Source organism: Plecotus auritus (genome assembly GCF_963455305.1).
Source record: "Plecotus auritus genome assembly, chromosome: 1".
In the NCBI taxonomy this organism is placed as follows: domain Eukaryota; kingdom Metazoa; phylum Chordata; class Mammalia; order Chiroptera; family Vespertilionidae; genus Plecotus; species Plecotus auritus.
This window is the reverse complement of record NC_137770.1, coordinates 49,235,982-49,252,607: the sequence shown is the minus strand read 5'-3', so window position 1 is coordinate 49,252,607 and position 16,626 is coordinate 49,235,982. Positions and strand designations below refer to the sequence as shown.

The window sequence follows — 16,626 nt, the reverse complement described above, 5'->3', positions numbered from 1 at the left end:
ATATTTTAAAAAAAGAAGACATAAATTATTGATAGCATCTGGCATTTGAGATCCCGTTTTTTTAAAATTCTAAATATATAGAACCATCTATTAAATAGTCCTTGGTTAATGAATGAAGGCCAGAGAGAAACCGTCCTAGAAAGAGCTGTGTAAGACAACTAGAGAGAACATACATTATCCAGCTGTCCAACACAGAAACTTTGAATAGATACACTGTGCCAACACTAACAAGCTTTCTCCTAGCAAGCGATATAGAAATACGATCACTCTGCCCTGTAGAGATGATATAGTGATACTTCACAGAATCGATTATCCATAAAGGAATATAGCACCGGAGAGAAGACATAAACAAGAAAGTTAGAAATTAAACTTTCACTGTGGCACAGAGTGTAAACATCACCCAATTTGATTAGCCTGATGTTTTGCTGTTTCTAAATGAGACAGTAACCTTTACATCTGGAAGCCTTATAGTATACAGCTTTCTGAGGCCAGTTGGAAGTACTGCTTTCCTTATCCAGGATATGCTAGAATTTGGGAGCATTGGCATCAATCACCCTGATACCTTCTTCCCCACCAGAAGATGACTTAAGAAATAAGAAATTAACTCCCACACAAAAAAAATTAAGATTTTTGTTTTGGGAATTTAATTTGGATTGTGCATAAATGAATTTTTTCCTTGTGTTGCAAATGTTAACTAAAATGTGTTAGTAGGCTTTCTTTTCTTTTTTTTAAATAAACTAAAATTTCCAGCCCATTTATTTGATGTAGAGAGGTGATGCCTTCCTCCAAAGCACCGGGCCAGGCATTTATATACCATATGGACATTTGGTAAAACAGGAAGACCTATTTTAAAAAACACACACCCATTATTTGCAAATTGGCTACTTCTGGAGCTCGATGCGGTTTATGTCTTGTTTTTTTGGTGCTTCCAATTGATCCACTTAACTCCTGGCGCTGGGCTCATGTGTTTTGTTTTTGTTGTTTTCTCTCCTCTTGCAGGACTTCAGGGTGGTTGTGCGCATTGATTCCTGGGAGTCGACGTCCGTGTACCCAAATGGACATTTTGTGCGTGTTTTAGGGAGAATCGGAGATCTGGAAGGAGAAATTGCAACCATCCTGGTGGAAAACAGTATTTCTGTTGCCCCTTTCTCAGAAGCTCAGGTCAGATTTCTCTGAGGACTTTGGTCGGGTGCAAGACATTTTGTACATTTTCCTTTTGCCTTTGTTGTTGTTTGTTTCACCACTAAGAGAGAAAAAAAATCTTGGCACTGTCACAATCCACTGTCTAAAGGCACACATAATGAAAAATTCTCACTCTTCTTTATTCTGTGTTTGGACCAGACTGAAATCAGCTTGAAGTGCAGAGCTAGTTTCCTATAGCTTCACAGCTCTCAAGTTTTTACATTTTCCAGCTGTGCTTAAAAATGGCATGTCATATCTTATAGTCAGTATGCATCCATCCCCAGCAACTACAAGGGTACCTAGTTACAGACCCACTGGGCTCTGCTCCCTGGCATAATCATTCACAGAGGCCTGCAGAAGGCTGCGGGAAGCAGCTTGTTGGGCTCCATACATCTCTGATCCTGGGTAAAAAATATCATGCTCATTATGAAACAGCTTTTGTAACCTTTACAGAAGACAACACTTCATGAACATAAAGCATCAGCTATTTTCATCACTTTGTGATCTTTTAAAATCCTCATAAATCTTGTTTATTATTCTTGCATAGCTATATTACTAGTGTGCACATACTATTTTCTGTTCTGCTTCTTTCAGTTAAAATTATTTTTATATATTGATGTAGCCTACTTATTTTTATTTTTTTAATTTATCTGTATTGTTGAAAGTATTACAGATGTCCCCTTTGTTGTTTTTTTTTCCAATTGACTCCCTCCTTCCCACACCCGCCCTACTTATTTTTAATAGTTATGGCAAATTATTGTATATTGATGTACTCTAGTTTGCTTAAGTGTTCCTCAGTTGTTGGGCATTTGAGCTGTTTAATTTTTCAGTATTATAAAAAATGCTATTTCAAATATGTACTTTTATGAACATTGTGTTTTTTCTTTTTAATCATTTTCCTTGGAATGTAATCCTTCAAGTGAGATTACCAAATCAAAGGACATAAAAAATTTAAATAGCTTTTGTTATGCATTGGCAGATTGTTCTTCAGAAAAATTGGACCAGTTTGCATTGCCATCAAGAGTATATGGGTGTTATTTTCAGTGCAGTTTTTGACAGATCAGTAGATATATTCGTAAAATATTTTAGAATATTTTACATTGTTAAATTTTTATGTTTAACATTAGTTTTTGGAAATTATTTGTTGACTTGTTTCAGCTCTTAATGAAAATGTTAGAGTCAAATAAAGCATGGATTAGACTTACAGGACTAGAATTCTCTTCCCTTTTAGCCTACTTAACTAGAAATTGATGGTTTAAGCGGGTCATAATGAAGAGAGAATGCCCTAGATTGGTCCTGCTTAAATTATCTTTGAGGAATACACTTTTTTAAAAAAAATAAGCTTTTATATTTGGGACATGTTGATTTTTTTTCAGGGTTTGACTTGACTTAAAAGCTCAACTACATTTAAATAAATGGATCATTTGAAAATGGGGTAGAGGCTGTACCCTTTATAAGCCACCCATTCATTTCTGCTTGAGCCCCATAACTAAAGAGGCTGGTGGAAGTTGTGGAACATTCCTGTCAGACTGGGCGAGTCCCCATGGGCAGGAGACTGTGTTATTTCTATAGACTCCTGGCTTTTCAGAGCCTAGCACATTTCCTGACACATATGAGGCACCTAATAAGTCACTATTGATCAAAAGAAGCAAGCACAGGCCAATTGCAGAGGGTAGTAGATAACGAATGGGATTTCTATGAGGTCACGTTGAGATTTTCAGAGTAGATTTTTATAGGAAACGTGTGCTGGGGAATTAATCAATATTTGGCCTCTCGTTGTACAGATGTGTAAGATGCCAGTAAACACACCAGAAAATCCCTGGAAGGTGAGTCCTGAAGAGGAACGAGAACGTAGAGACTTGAGGAAAACCCATCTTGTATTCAGCATTGACCCCAAAGGTTGTGAAGATGTGGATGACACACTCTCAGTCAGAACCTTAAACAATGGCAACCTGGAGCTCGGGGTCCACATTGCAGATGTCACACACTTTGTGGCTCCAAATTCTTATATTGACATTGAAGCTAAGACAAGGTAATGCTATTGGAAATCAGCAGTGTGATTACGTGTATGTAACTGTAACATATTTTGTAACTATGCTAGTTTCAGATTTTCAGAACATAGATTTCACAGTTTATTACAATGCTGAAGATCGCTTCCAGGAGAAAAAATTGAGGTACACTTCCCCTTTTCCCTTTAGAAAAATAGTACCTTGATCAATGTACCTTGCTTTTTGTAACAGAACCTTTTCACACATTATTTCCTTCTAAATTGAAATGGGTTAAATTTTTCATGTAGCAATATACTATTTTATATAAATACTGGATCATTACACTCTAATTTTTTTTATACAACTAAGAGTCGTGTCATTTTCTCTTTCTTTTTTTATATCAGTGGAAGCATACTCAGCCCGAAGCGGCATCGCTTAGAAAAGTGGGAACATGGGAATAGCTTTATTACCCAGTCGGCTGCACTTTATGGAAAAACAACAGCCTTGGGGAATTTGTACTGAGATTTTGGCCGTTTACCTCACAGCAACCCATGCAGTCAGCAGTTGTACTTCTTGCTGCTGAAGGTCATGTACCGTATGTGTGTCTTTCACAGGGCCACCACTTATTATTTAGCAGACCGACGCTATGATATGCTGCCCTCCATCCTCAGCTCGGATTTGTGCTCCCTTCTGGGAGGCGTCGATAGGTGAATTCATTATTTTTACGTGTGTGACACCTGGTGCTCTTGCTTCTGACCTCTTTCTCCTCTTATTTCTAACACACTCTATCACCCCACACCCCACCCCTGCTTCCTCCCTGTATCCTTTATACCACTCTGTACCACTTATTTTCAGAAAGCTTTATTTCTCCAGCCTTCTCTTCCCTTCCTCTCTCTCCCTGTGAGGCTGTTTCTCCCTCTGTTTTTTGGCTTTTTAATGTTGGCTAACGTCTGGGAACATTTGTGCATATATAGTCCCTGGTTGAGGCTGTTTTGCATGAGGAGCATGAACTTAGGAAAGTGTGTTGTTATTTTTTTGTAGTTGAAGTTTCTATCTATTATTGAATAGGTAATAAAACCATGTAGTCCAAAATTTATACTTCTAAAACATATTTAGTGAAAGAATCCCTCCTATCACTTTCCCTTAGTTACCAATCTATATATATAAAAGCCTAAGCAACTGTTGGAGCGTCTCACTGGTAGCTATGACGCACACTGACCACCAGGGGGCAGACGCTCAATACAGGTGATGCCGAGCTGCAGTGACTTGGCAGCTGCGGTTCTCAGGTGATGCACCCAAAACCAGAGAGGAAGGAGCCCAATTCTGGGGTGCATTACCTGAGAACTGCCCTCTAACAATCTGGGACCCCTTGGGGGATGTCAGAGAGCCGATTTCAGCCCGCAGGCCAGGCCGAGGGACCCCACCAGTGCACGAATCTGTGCACCAGGCCTCTAGTTTTATACATATTTTTCTAGGTATAACACACATAAGCACAAGTATAGACATGTGGTCTGTCTTTTTTTTTTTTCAGAGAGGAAGGAAGAGGGAGGGAGAGATGGAAACATCAATGATGAGAGAGAATCATTGATCGGCTGCCTCCTGCACACCCCCAACTGGGGATTGAGCCCACAACCCAGGCATGTGCTCTTGAATGGAATTGAACCCAGGACCCTTAATCCACTGAGCCAAACCAGCTAGGGTGACATGTGGTCTTTCTTTTTTACACAAATGGTGATACGTGTTATATACAGGGTGGGGCAAAAGTAGGTTTACAGTTGTTTGTGTGGAAAACAATACCATAATTAATAAACAAACCTGTACTGAATTACTTGGAACATAAGTCATTTCATATTTTTAAAAGTACACTGTATCTGGAGGATAAATTCCTAAAGTGGAATTTCTGTGTCAAAGGGTATATGTAGCCCGGCTGGCATGGCCCAGTGGTTGAGCATCAACCTATGAATCAGGAGGTCACAATTTGATTCCTGGTCAGAGCATATGCCTGGGTTGTGGCCTTGATCCCCCAGTGTAGGGTGTGCAGAGGGTGTGTAGATCAGTGATTCTCTCTCGTCATTTATGTTTCTCTCTCTCTCCCTTCCCCTTCCCCTCTGAAATCAATAAAAACATATTTTTTAAAAAACAAAATAAAATAAATTTTTTAAAAAACAAACCTTGAAATAAAATGTTTAATAAATTTTTTAAAAGGTATATGTATTAGATAGATTTAATCAAATTTCCCTATAGAGGTTACAACAATTACATTCCCACCATCAATGGATGAGAATGCTTGTTTCCCCACAGCCTTGTCAACAAAGTATGCTGTAATTTTTTAACTTTGCCAATTTGATAGATGAAAATTGTATTTTAGAGTGGTTTTAGTTTGCATTTTAATTCAACTACTACAAGTAAAAAACATTTTTATGTTTAGTAGTCATTTACGTATCCCCTTCTGTGAATTATTACATGTTTCTTTGCCCTTTTTTGAGTTTTTGATCTATTTAGTAATTGATTTATAAGAGCTTTTTTGTATCTTGGGGAAAAATAGTGGGGTTTTTTGTTTTGTTTTTGGGGGCTTTTTTTGGTGAGGGTATTTTTTTCCTTTGCTTTTTAGAGAGAGTGGAAGGGAGGAAAAGGGGGTTAGAGAGTAGAGAAACATTGATGTGAAACACATCGATTGGTTGCCTCCAGCACATGCGCTCGACCAAGACTGGGGATTGAACCAATGTGCCCTTGACCAGGAATCGAACCCCAAATCCTTCAATGTGCCATCCGGCACTCTAACCACTGATCAACACCAGCTAGGGCTAGCCCTTTTTTTATGAGTTGCAAATGTTGCATGTTTTTAAATAGAGTGATTTGGTAGCTCAGTGGTTCTTTAGTAAGTGATCTTTTTGCTAATTTACCTACCATCAAGACTGATGTCATAGTTCAGTGTCATTCCATAGGATTTGAAAGGCTTTGCTCTTCTTTACTAGAGAGCCGGTAGACTTGACTCCCTCTGTCAGTCCTATGCTATTCTAATTAAAATGGAAAGCTATAAGGTAGGAGTTCTAACATTACATGTGAACTCATTTCAGATTTGCTCAGAGTTCAACAAAATCTAGTCTAACTTTGATTTAGTGGAGTGTTTAGGTTGAGACATCAGACCAAAAACTTGTAGCAATGCCATTTATTTCAAGTTACACTTAGAGTCTAGTTTTGCTTGATTCAAAAATGGGAGAATTAAATAATCATTTCAGTGTTACTGGTTTGTAGGTATGCTGTAAGCATCATGTGGGAATTGGATAAAATCTCCTATGAAATTAAGAAAGTGTGGTATGGCAGAACCATTATTCGATCATCATACAAACTGTTTTATGAAGCAGCCCAGGAACTACTGGACGGAAACTTTAACATCATCGATGATATTCCAGAATTCAGAGACTTGGATGAGAGGAGCAGACAAGCCAAGCTAGAGGAGTTAGTGTGGGCAATTGGAAAGTTGACTGACATCGCACGGCATGTCCGAGCTAAACGAGACCTCTGTGGTGCCCTGGAACTGGAAGGGATAGAAGTTCGCGTACAGCTGGATGAAAAGAAGAACATCCGTGACCTCATCCCCAAGCAGCCCCTGGAAGTCCATGAGACGGTGGCTGAATGCATGATCCTAGCCAACCACTGGGTAGCCAAGAAGATCTGGGAGAGCTTCCCTCATCAGGCCTTGTTGCGCCAACACCCTCCTCCACACCAGGAGTTTTTCTCGGAGTTAAGAGAATGTGCTAAAGCAAAAGGCTTCTTCATAGATACACGGTAGTTCCTCTTTTGAGGGGGCAGAGGAATGGGAGGGAATGTTGTACACTTATTTATCTTACAGTAGATCTTAAAATGTGATAGCCAGATCGTTGACCAAAAATAGAAAACTTCTTGGCTTTTTCTTCATATACTAAAATGTAGGTATAGAGCCTCAAAATTAAAACAAGTCTACTGAGGCATAATTTTGACCCACTGCAATTTGTAATACAGAAGTAAAGAACCTTGATTTACTTTCATCTAGTCCTCAGGCAGATCCCCAAAAATAATTCTATTTATTTTACTACTTTAAAAATGCAGCAGATCGTAAGGCACCACACTGATGGCAAATTAGTCCAAGCCGCCATGGATGGAGACTTTTTACTCCCTACCTCCAGGATAAAATGTTTCCCTGTTAAAAATGATGTATAAGAGGATTTTTCAATATTTTATTTTGAAGTAACAGGTGCTAATTTTATTCATTAATCAAAATGGATTTTTTGCCGCTCTCTTAGTTGATGATATCTTTTGCTCACTGTATTGCTTTGTTTTCCTATTCCTCATTCTCCATCATTCCTTTCCCTCTTTTCCCTTAGTGGGCTACATACGGAACTGAATTATATGCTCTATTATTAAATTTTTAGTATAATCTTATATTTCCTGTGGGTGTCTTTTTAATTTTTAAAAAATATTATTTTTTACTGATTTTACCAAGAAGAAGGGAGAGGGATAGAGAGAGAGAAACATCGATCGGCTGCCTCCTGCATAACACCTATTGGGGATCAAGCCCGCAATCTGGGCATGTGCCCTGACCAGGAATTGAACTGTAACTTCCTGGTTCATGGGCCGACGCTCAACCACTGACCTACACCAGCTAGGCTATTTCCTGGATTTTTAAAAATTATTTGAGGGTAAATAAATAGAATGATTTATCTCTCTTTAAATAATAATAATTTAGGTTTCTTTTACTTGTGTACCTCAACTTTAGTTTAGTTTAGTTTTTTAACTCTATCTGGCTCCATAATTCTTGATTTAAAAAAAAGAAAAAGTCCAGCCCTCGCCAGTTTGGCTCGGGTGGTTGGAGCATCATTTGATTCCCGGTGGTTTGATTCCCGATCAGGTTACATACCCATGTTGTAGGTTTGAACCCCAGTTGGGGCATATACAGGAGGCAACTGATCAATGTTTCTCTCACATTGATGTTTCTCTCTCCCTCTCCCTTCCTCTCTCTCTTGAATCAATGAAAACATATCCTCAGGTGTGGATTAAAAAAAGAAAAGAAAAAGTCCATTCTTTGACCCACAGTATGTTTAGGTTAAGGGTGTTAGGAATTCAACAAGTATTTGACCACCTGCTATGTGCCAAGCATTAATTTAACCTCGCAGGTATTACCACATTACTCTTTACTATTCAAGAAAAAGACTGATGAGTGAAGTGTTCCCTTCAGAGTGTTAGCTTACAAGTCATTGCTGGGGACTAAATAAAAGTTTTTCTATTTTTCTGTCAGGTCCAATAAGACACTGGCTGATTCTCTGGATAACGCGAATGACCCTAATGATCCCATTGTAAACAGACTGCTCCGCTCTATGGCTACACAGGCCATGTCTAACGCACTCTATTTCTCCACTGGATCCTGTGCGGAGGAGGAGTTCCATCATTATGGTGAATGATAAAGTTTTCCTTCTGTGGCCCTAACCTTGAGCAGGTTGTTTCAAAAGTAGTTTTTGTTGTTATTTACTTTGATCTTTTGGTTCTTTTTTAAGGTCTTGCATTAGATAAATACACTCACTTTACTTCTCCAATAAGAAGATATGCAGATATCATAGTACACCGATTGTTAATGGCAGCCATTTCAAAAGATAAGAAAATGGAAGTTAAGGAAAATTTGTTCAGCAACAAAGATCTTGAGGAATTATGCAGACATATCAACAATAGAAACCGAGTAAGAGGGGTTTTAATTTCTCTTACCCAGTATCTCTTTTGCTAAGAGAATATCACCTTTCATTGTGTAATAGAATGAAGTACCATATATTCTAGCAAATTAAATGTTAAAATCATTCTAACCAATGAAATAACATGAAAAATTATAAAGCTTGTTGAGTAGCTCTTAATACATTTACAAATGTCCTGAAGTAACTTAATGTGGATTTGGAAGATTTAACAATAGATTTTTTTCCCTAAAATTTAGAAATGTAAAAAATCATCTATCATCTTACCATCCAGAGATAACCATTATTAACAATTTTAGATAATGCTTATTTATAAAAATATTATACCATACCTGTTGTTTTGAAATCTGCCTCTTTTTTTCCACTTAAAACATCTGTTATTGATTGCACACCATGTCATTATACTTACATCATTGTTTTAGAAGCTGTTTTGTGTTCTATTTCATATTGTTGCTAGTGGCTTCAATATTGCACAGCATCAAACTAGACCATTTGGTGACACATAAAATTAGAAACTACCTTAATGTTTAATATAATTTTCTATATCCAATGTTCTATAGTTCTGTGCTTGGCAGTATGATTATAGCCACTGGCCATGTTAGCTATTTAAATTAAAAATTTTTAATTGATGCGAGAGAAACATCAATCAGTTGCCTCCTTCATGTGCCTGGACCGGGGATCAAAACTGAAACCTAGGTATGGGCCCAACCAGGAATCAAACCCGCAGCCTTCTTGTTGTGTGGGATGACGTTCCAACCTGGGGCAGAACCTAGCCTTTTTGAAGACATTGTTTCTGTGGGACTATAAATTTCATGTTTCTCCGGAATGTCAGAGAAGTCTGTCCTCATGCTTTGGGGTTGTGCTTCTTACAGGCAGCACAGCATTCTCAGAAGCAGTCTACTGAGCTCTTCCAATGCATGTATTTTAAAGACAAAGACCAAGAAACTGAGGAGCGTTGCATAGCCGATGGGGTTATTTATTCAATTAGAACAAATGGTGTGCTCGTATTTATACCAAGGTATGTTATGTCTAACATAAAAATTATTAATAAATTATAGTGAAACTAAAAATGTAGAGCAACAATCAATACTTTAGATATAATTTAAGATGTTTATTTTAGCAATTATTATTTTTTAAATATATTTTTATTGATTTCAGAAAGGAAGGGAGAGGGGGAGAGAGAGATAGAAATAGCAATAATGATAGAGAATCATTGATGGGCTGCCCCACACTGGAAATCGAGCCTGCAACCCAGGCATGTGCCCTGACCGGGAATCAAACCCTGACCTCCTGGTTCATAGGTCAATGCTCAACCGCTGAGTCACGCCAGCCAGGCTTTTAGCAATTATTTATAGTTACCATATGTACATAATGTATTATACATGGTAGGGAAAAGTAGGTTTACAGTTATTCATATGGAAAATAATAGAATAATTAGTAAATAATAAAAGAATGAACTCTGTGTTTCACATACAACTGTAAACTTACTTTTGCCCCATCCTGTATAATTCACTATCTACACTAATAAAAGAGAAAGATGCAAATTGACCGTACCTCCACGACGCCCACCAGCCAATCAGGAGTATGCAAATTAACCCAACAAAGATGGTGGATTAATTTGCATACGCAGGCGCAGAGCGGCCTGGGTCCTGGGAACATCCTCGGGACCCAGGCCGCTCCTAGCCTGTAGGCCTGTGCATAGGCCCTGAGCAGCCGGGGTCCCAGAACGCCCCCAGCCACTCCGGGCCTACAGGCACAGGTGCCAAGTGGCTGGGGTGGGGCAGGAACATCCGCCACGTCGCCAAGGGATGTTCCCGCCCCATGGCCACTTGCGCATGTGCCAGGGCCAAGCGGCAGCCCGGGTCCACACCCCCAGCCCGGCGCCCACAATGCAGGGCTGGCTGCCGGCCTTGGGGGCGTGCCCCCCTGTGCCGCGGGGACATGCCCCTAGCCCAGTGGACACAACGCAGGGGGTCCTCTGCGCATGAGCTGCAGAGGAAACACCTTTTCTTTTTTTAAAAAAATATATTTTATTGATTTTTTACAGAGAAGAGGGGAGAGGGATAGACAGTCGGAAACATCGATGAGAGAGAAACATCGACCAGCTGCCTCCTGCACACTCCCCACTGGGGATGTGCCCCCAACCAAGGTACATGCCCTTAACAGGAATCAAACCTGGGACCCTTCAGTCTGCAGGCCGACGCTCTATCCACTAAGCCAAACCAGTTCGAGCGTAAATACCTTTTCTGACCGCTCATTGGCTAAGCTCCTATATGCCACCACTTGCAGTGTTCTTGGTAACTTGGGTTATAAGAATCCAAGAAGGTGATCTAGGGTTTTTCCACCTCACTCCTGGAGGAAAAAACGAAGGTCTGCTGCTGGAGGGGCTAAAAATGTCATATCCTTCCCCAGCCGGTTTGGCTCAGTGGATAGAGCCTCGGCCTGCCAATCGCAGGGTCCGGGTTCGATTCTGATCAAGGGCATGTACCTAGGTTGCAGGCTCCTCCCTGGCTGGGGCCCAGGTCAGGGCTCATGCCGGAGGCAACCAATCAAAGTGTCCCTCTCACATTGATGTTTCTCTCTTGTCTCTCCCTCTCTCTTCCACACTCTCTAAAAATCAATGGAAAAATATCCTCAGGTGAGGATTAAAAAAAAAAAAGAAATGTCATATCCTATGAAAGACACATCTTGAAAATGCCTAAAGAAAGTTGTCATTTTTTTCATGGTGAAGGGACTGGAGTCCGTATTGATGACAACACCTTGGTGGCTGCGGTGGCTGGCAGTGGCTGCAGCAGCGGGGTGATGGAGCTGGCGCCTTCCCCTAATCAGCCCGGTCGCCTCCTGTAGAGGAAGGCTAGACTGCGGTTTAGGCCCGCTCCCCACAGGAAGCAGGCCTAAGCTGTCAGTAGGACATCCCCTGAGGGCTCCCAGTCTGTGAGAGGGGGCAGGCTGGGCTGAGGGACCCCCCCCCATGCACGAATTTCATGCACCGGGCCCCTAGTAAAAGTATAAAAGATTAGAATCTAGTATATCTGTATCAGTCTTAGGATAGGATTTTACTTATTTAGCAAGATATTTTGTTTCTATCTGATCAATGAAATAAAAATTTAGAGGTAAATCACAGGAAAAATTATTTTTAATTTAGAAGAAAAACTAGCATTCTAGATAAGTACTCCAGATCTGCAAACTAAGAATATATTATCTCTGGATTTTTATTCTGGCAATGATTCAGATTTGGGATTAAAGGTGCTGCTTACCTAAAAAATAAAGATGGCTTAGTAATCTCATGTGAGCCAGATAGCCGTTCTGAATGGAAGCCAGGATCCCTTCAACGATTTCAGAACAAAATCACCTCTACCACAACAGGAGGGGAATCTGTTACGTTCCATTTGTTTGACCATGTAACAGTAAGTCTTGTATTTACATTACATATTGCTTTCAGTATAAAGAACAAAGAATGTGATTTAGTAATACTCATTTTATCCTCTGTGATAGGTGAGAATATCCGTACAGGCCTCACGATGCCATTCTGATACAATCAGGCTTGAAATAATGAGCAACAAACCATACATGATACCAGATACAGAATTTCTTCATCAGAGTGCCCCCTTGCTGAAGAGTGACTTGGTGAAGGAAGTAACTAGATCTGTGGAGGAAGCTCAGCTTGCCCAAGAAGTCAAAGTAAACATCATTCAGGAAGATTTTCAAAAATACTGCCAAACCAAGGGAAGAAGCCTGTACATGCTTCTAGAGGAGATATGGGACCTAGCTCTCCTAGATGTCTCAAACAGTCATGGAATATGAAATACTCATCTTACGTCAATAAAATAATAGGGTTTTATCTTATGTGAATGTTTTACCCTCTTTTCAACAATAATGTTAGTCGAATTTTTGTGTCACCCAATGTTCTAATCGATTGAGATTGGGTAAATATTTCACATACCGTAGTCCCCCCTTACCTGCAGTTTTGCTTACCATGGTTTCAGTTACCCATTGAAAATTCCAGAAGTAAACAATTCATAAGTTGCAAAGTGCATGCCATTCTGCCGTAGCATGATGAAATCTCGCTGTCCTGCTCCATTCCGCACAAGACATGAATCTTCCAGTGTATCCACAGCAAATCAGTATATGCAGTCAACCTGTTAGTCACTCAGCCATCTTGGTTATCAGGTTGACTGTCAGGATTGCAGTGTTTGTGTTTCAAGTAACCTTAGTTTACTTCATAACGGCCCAAAAGTGCCGGAAGCTAATTCCAGCATGTCATAAATGCAAGAAGTTTCATCAAAAGGTTGATGGAACCTTGAGGATTGCCTGCTGGAAATGGCTAAGGGCATTTCCCTACACCTAAAGATCTGCATATATGATTACTTGCTACCAGACAGCTGAGGGCTTTTTAATCTACATGTTATTGCCTCCTACTGGCCAAACACTTGAACAGCCGTAGTCAGTTCCCCGAATCTGACAATAGATTCTGTATACTAAATCTTGCCTTTGATGTATATCTACTTTGCCTTAGGGCAATTTGTGTTAATAAAAAGCAAGGGGCCCAGAGAGACAGAGAACTTGTTCCTATAGCCAAGCTCCTCTGGCTCCCCAGAATGCCTTCCAAAATTATGTTTCATTTCTAGACTCTTTAATAATTTACAGCAGCCCCTTCTCCAGATTCCTGAACGCTTCTAGATGCTGGACAAGACCCCCGGCACAAAAGCACAAAGTGATGCTGGCAATTCAAATGTGCCACAGAGAAGAAATAAAGTGCTTCCTTAAGTGAAAAGGTGACAGTTCTCAGTAAGGAAAGAAAAAAAGTTATATGCTAAAGTTGCTAAGATCTACAGTAAGAATGAATCCTCTGTCTGTGAAATTGTGAAGGAAAGGGGAATTCATGCTAGTTTGCTAAGAGACCACATTTATATAGCTTTTATTCCAGCATGTTATAATTCTATTTTATTATTAATTATTGGTGTTAATTTCTTACTGTTTCTAATTTGTAAATTAAATTTTATCATAGATATGTATATATAGGAGAAAACACAGTATAGATAGGATTTGGGACCATCCAGTCTCAGACACCTACTGGAGGTCTTGGAACATATCCTCTGGAGCTAAGTGGGACTACTATATGTGAAAATGTTTTCTCATCATTAAAGTTGCATTAAATAAAGTACAATTAGGTCACTATGGAAACTTATTTTTTCAGAAATGAATAGTGAATGTTGGCTCTGCAAATCAGGTTACCAGTTGTTTTTTAATAAACCCAGAATTAATATTTGGTTAGCTTGCCTAAAAACAGTTCTTTCAAATCAGTTCTTTTCACTAATTGCAACAGTGGGCCATTTGAGTCATAGGCACGTCTGACATCTGTCAGATTAACTTTTCAGTCACTTTCAGAGAGTGAGACTTGGTACTGTTCACCTATCCCTTTTAAACTATTTCATATTTGACTCTAACCTCCCCTGCTATCCCCAGCACCAGTTGGTGATAGGGCATAGGAGTAGGGTGGGGTGCTCAGGTAAGCTCTGTTCTCTCAAACCTCCCTTTCCACCTCATTTTTGATGATGAGTTGCATTGGTCTTGCTCTTGTTGGAGACTTGTCACTTTGCCAGCAAATCCCACCACTGAGAAAGTAACTGCCCTTTCCCTTTGTCATCTCCTCTAGTCCAGCTGATGAGGGTGACGAGCCAGAACAGACCATCCTGAGAAAGCAGTTTCTCCAGCCATTGGTTGCATCTAAAGAGACTGGGCTCCATCTTCTAGCTGGTCCCCCTATTGACAGCAACAAGCCACAATCCTCAAAGCTTATGTCTCTTGGCCCCTTACTACAATGGCCCCCAGCAAGACTACAGCCTCCCTAGCCCCCCATATCTCATATATTCTTGTACTCAACTTCCTGGCCTTTCAACCAAACCATCCTTGTCACTCTCCACCCCACCTGAATCAGCAAGCCTGAAGAGAGCAAGCTGCTCAACTTCATGGATGGAAGCCACTTCAGCACCATCCCTCTGCCAGTCTTTCTCATATAAAGCAACTTTCCCATCTCCTAGTTTGTAAAAACTAGCTTTGACTTTCCCTTTCCCCAATGGGAATCTCCTGCGAAAAACTAGAGAGACTTTCTTTAAACTTAGTTGTCAATGTAGTACTTCCGTATCTGTAATTATCCCCCTAAAACCCCCAATTCTTGGGATCTCTAACTCAAAGGTCTCCTGTGAATCTGCCATATTCTCATAATACTTTTCAAATTTCTCTCCAACTAGTCAGTAGGTACCAAGGAACATTTGAACCTCCCTAGCTCCTAGGCAGGCCAGGCAATATATCAACTTTTCATGTGACCCTTTAAATATTAAAGTCACTTCTCAAAATACATGTAAACACATATAAAAACCTTAAACATTTTACCAAAAGTGAAAATTGCTGAACTAAATAGCAATAAGAAACTTTTATAGAACCAAGATGGTGGAAATGACGTTACTCACAGCCTCCCACAACCACGTCTAAAATACAGAGCAACCATCCAGAACTGCCTGAAATCTGGCTGAATAGAACTTCTACAAATAAGTAAAGAAAATACATTGAAACTGGTGGGAGGGGTGGAGGCACGGAACAGGCTGGTCAGACATCCACATCTGGCATTTTGGGAGACATATCTTGGCTGCAGAAGCCTCCTGAGAGAAGCAAGGGGTCCCAGGGTTCCAGAGCTGGGAATCCTATATAATAAAAGCCTAATATGCAAATCAACTGAACAGTGTGGAACAACTGGTCACACACTGACCACCAGGGGGCAGATGCTCAACGCAGGAGCTGCTCCCAGCCCACAGGCCCCAGACCAGCCAAGGTGGGTGCCAGTGGGGGCCACCCAATCACCCCACAGATCAGCCCTGATCACCAGCCAGGCCTAGGAACCCTATCGGTGCACAAATTTCATGCCCCAGGCCTCTAGTTTGCGCTATAAAAACCAGCAGGGATTGGCTGAGTGATACGAAGGCTGGAGACCCAGGTAGTTTCTCATAAAGAGCCAGTGCTCAGACTCACTTCCTCTGAGCTGTAGCACTGGGGCAGCAGCTTGTGGGAGGCGGGGGGAAGAGATCCAGGGACATATGGGGGAAATCTGGATTATCTAGCATTGGAGCAAGAACTCAGGGGTGGCTTTCTCTCAGGGGTGCTCAATGAGGTCACTGTTCCTATGCTGAGATCTCCCGTCACAGAGCTGACTTGCAGCCATATCTGAGTTTCCATCAGCTTGGTTCATACTGTTCGCTCCACCTGGAAATTCCCAGAGGCTACACCTCACCCAATTTGCAGCCCCACCCAAGCTGTTTGCAGTGGCTTTTCCATATAAATGGCCAGTCCTGGCTCAGGTTTCAGACATTCCTAAAACCTCTCAAACATGCAACAGCTGGCATCAGGGTGCCCCATATCTATGAATTAGAAGACCAAGACCTGGCACTAGCACCTGCCTGCCTTGCTTCATAGCTTGGCCTCAGCTGGGCACTTCTAAGCCCAACACAAGTAGCAGCCATCTGCAGATAGCTCTGTAGCTCCTGCCAGGTGGTCCCAGGCAGTGGCTGACTTTGCACCTCCAGGAGGCCCCAAAGCCTCTGTACTCAGTGGACAGTTTCAGAACATAGCAGATTACAACTCTACACATCCACAAGCGACACACTCAAGTGGCAGACTCAGTGAGCAGCAAAGCCCCACTGAAGCAAGTCCTGCCCATAGGAGTGCCTCCTGCACAGCAGCTCTTC

The 16,626-nt window shown here is 40.9% G+C and overlaps 1 protein-coding gene across 4 annotated transcripts in view; it reads left to right on the top strand.

Annotated features, from left to right (window-relative positions):
* DIS3L (DIS3 like exosome 3'-5' exoribonuclease) overlaps positions 1-14,161 on the top strand; it is a gene marked incomplete at its 5' end in the record, with an annotated part of 43,374 nt that extends 29,213 nt beyond the window's left edge. For all 4 annotated transcript variants that reach the window (XM_080682361.1, XM_080682360.1, XM_080682359.1 and 1 more), the window contains 9 exons: positions 1,000-1,161; positions 2,967-3,214; positions 3,785-3,877; positions 6,426-6,959; positions 8,446-8,600; positions 8,702-8,880; positions 9,760-9,905; positions 12,120-12,294; positions 12,383-14,161. In XM_080682361.1, coding sequence (XP_080538487.1) covers positions 1,000-1,161; positions 2,967-3,214; positions 3,785-3,877; positions 6,426-6,959; positions 8,446-8,600; positions 8,702-8,880; positions 9,760-9,905; positions 12,120-12,294; positions 12,383-12,691 — 2,001 coding nt within the window. In that variant the 3' untranslated portion in view covers positions 12,692-14,161. The remainder of the gene's footprint in view (positions 1-999; positions 1,162-2,966; positions 3,215-3,784; positions 3,878-6,425; positions 6,960-8,445; positions 8,601-8,701; positions 8,881-9,759; positions 9,906-12,119; positions 12,295-12,382) is intronic.
* Between the last annotated feature and the right edge of the window lie 2,465 nt (positions 14,162-16,626).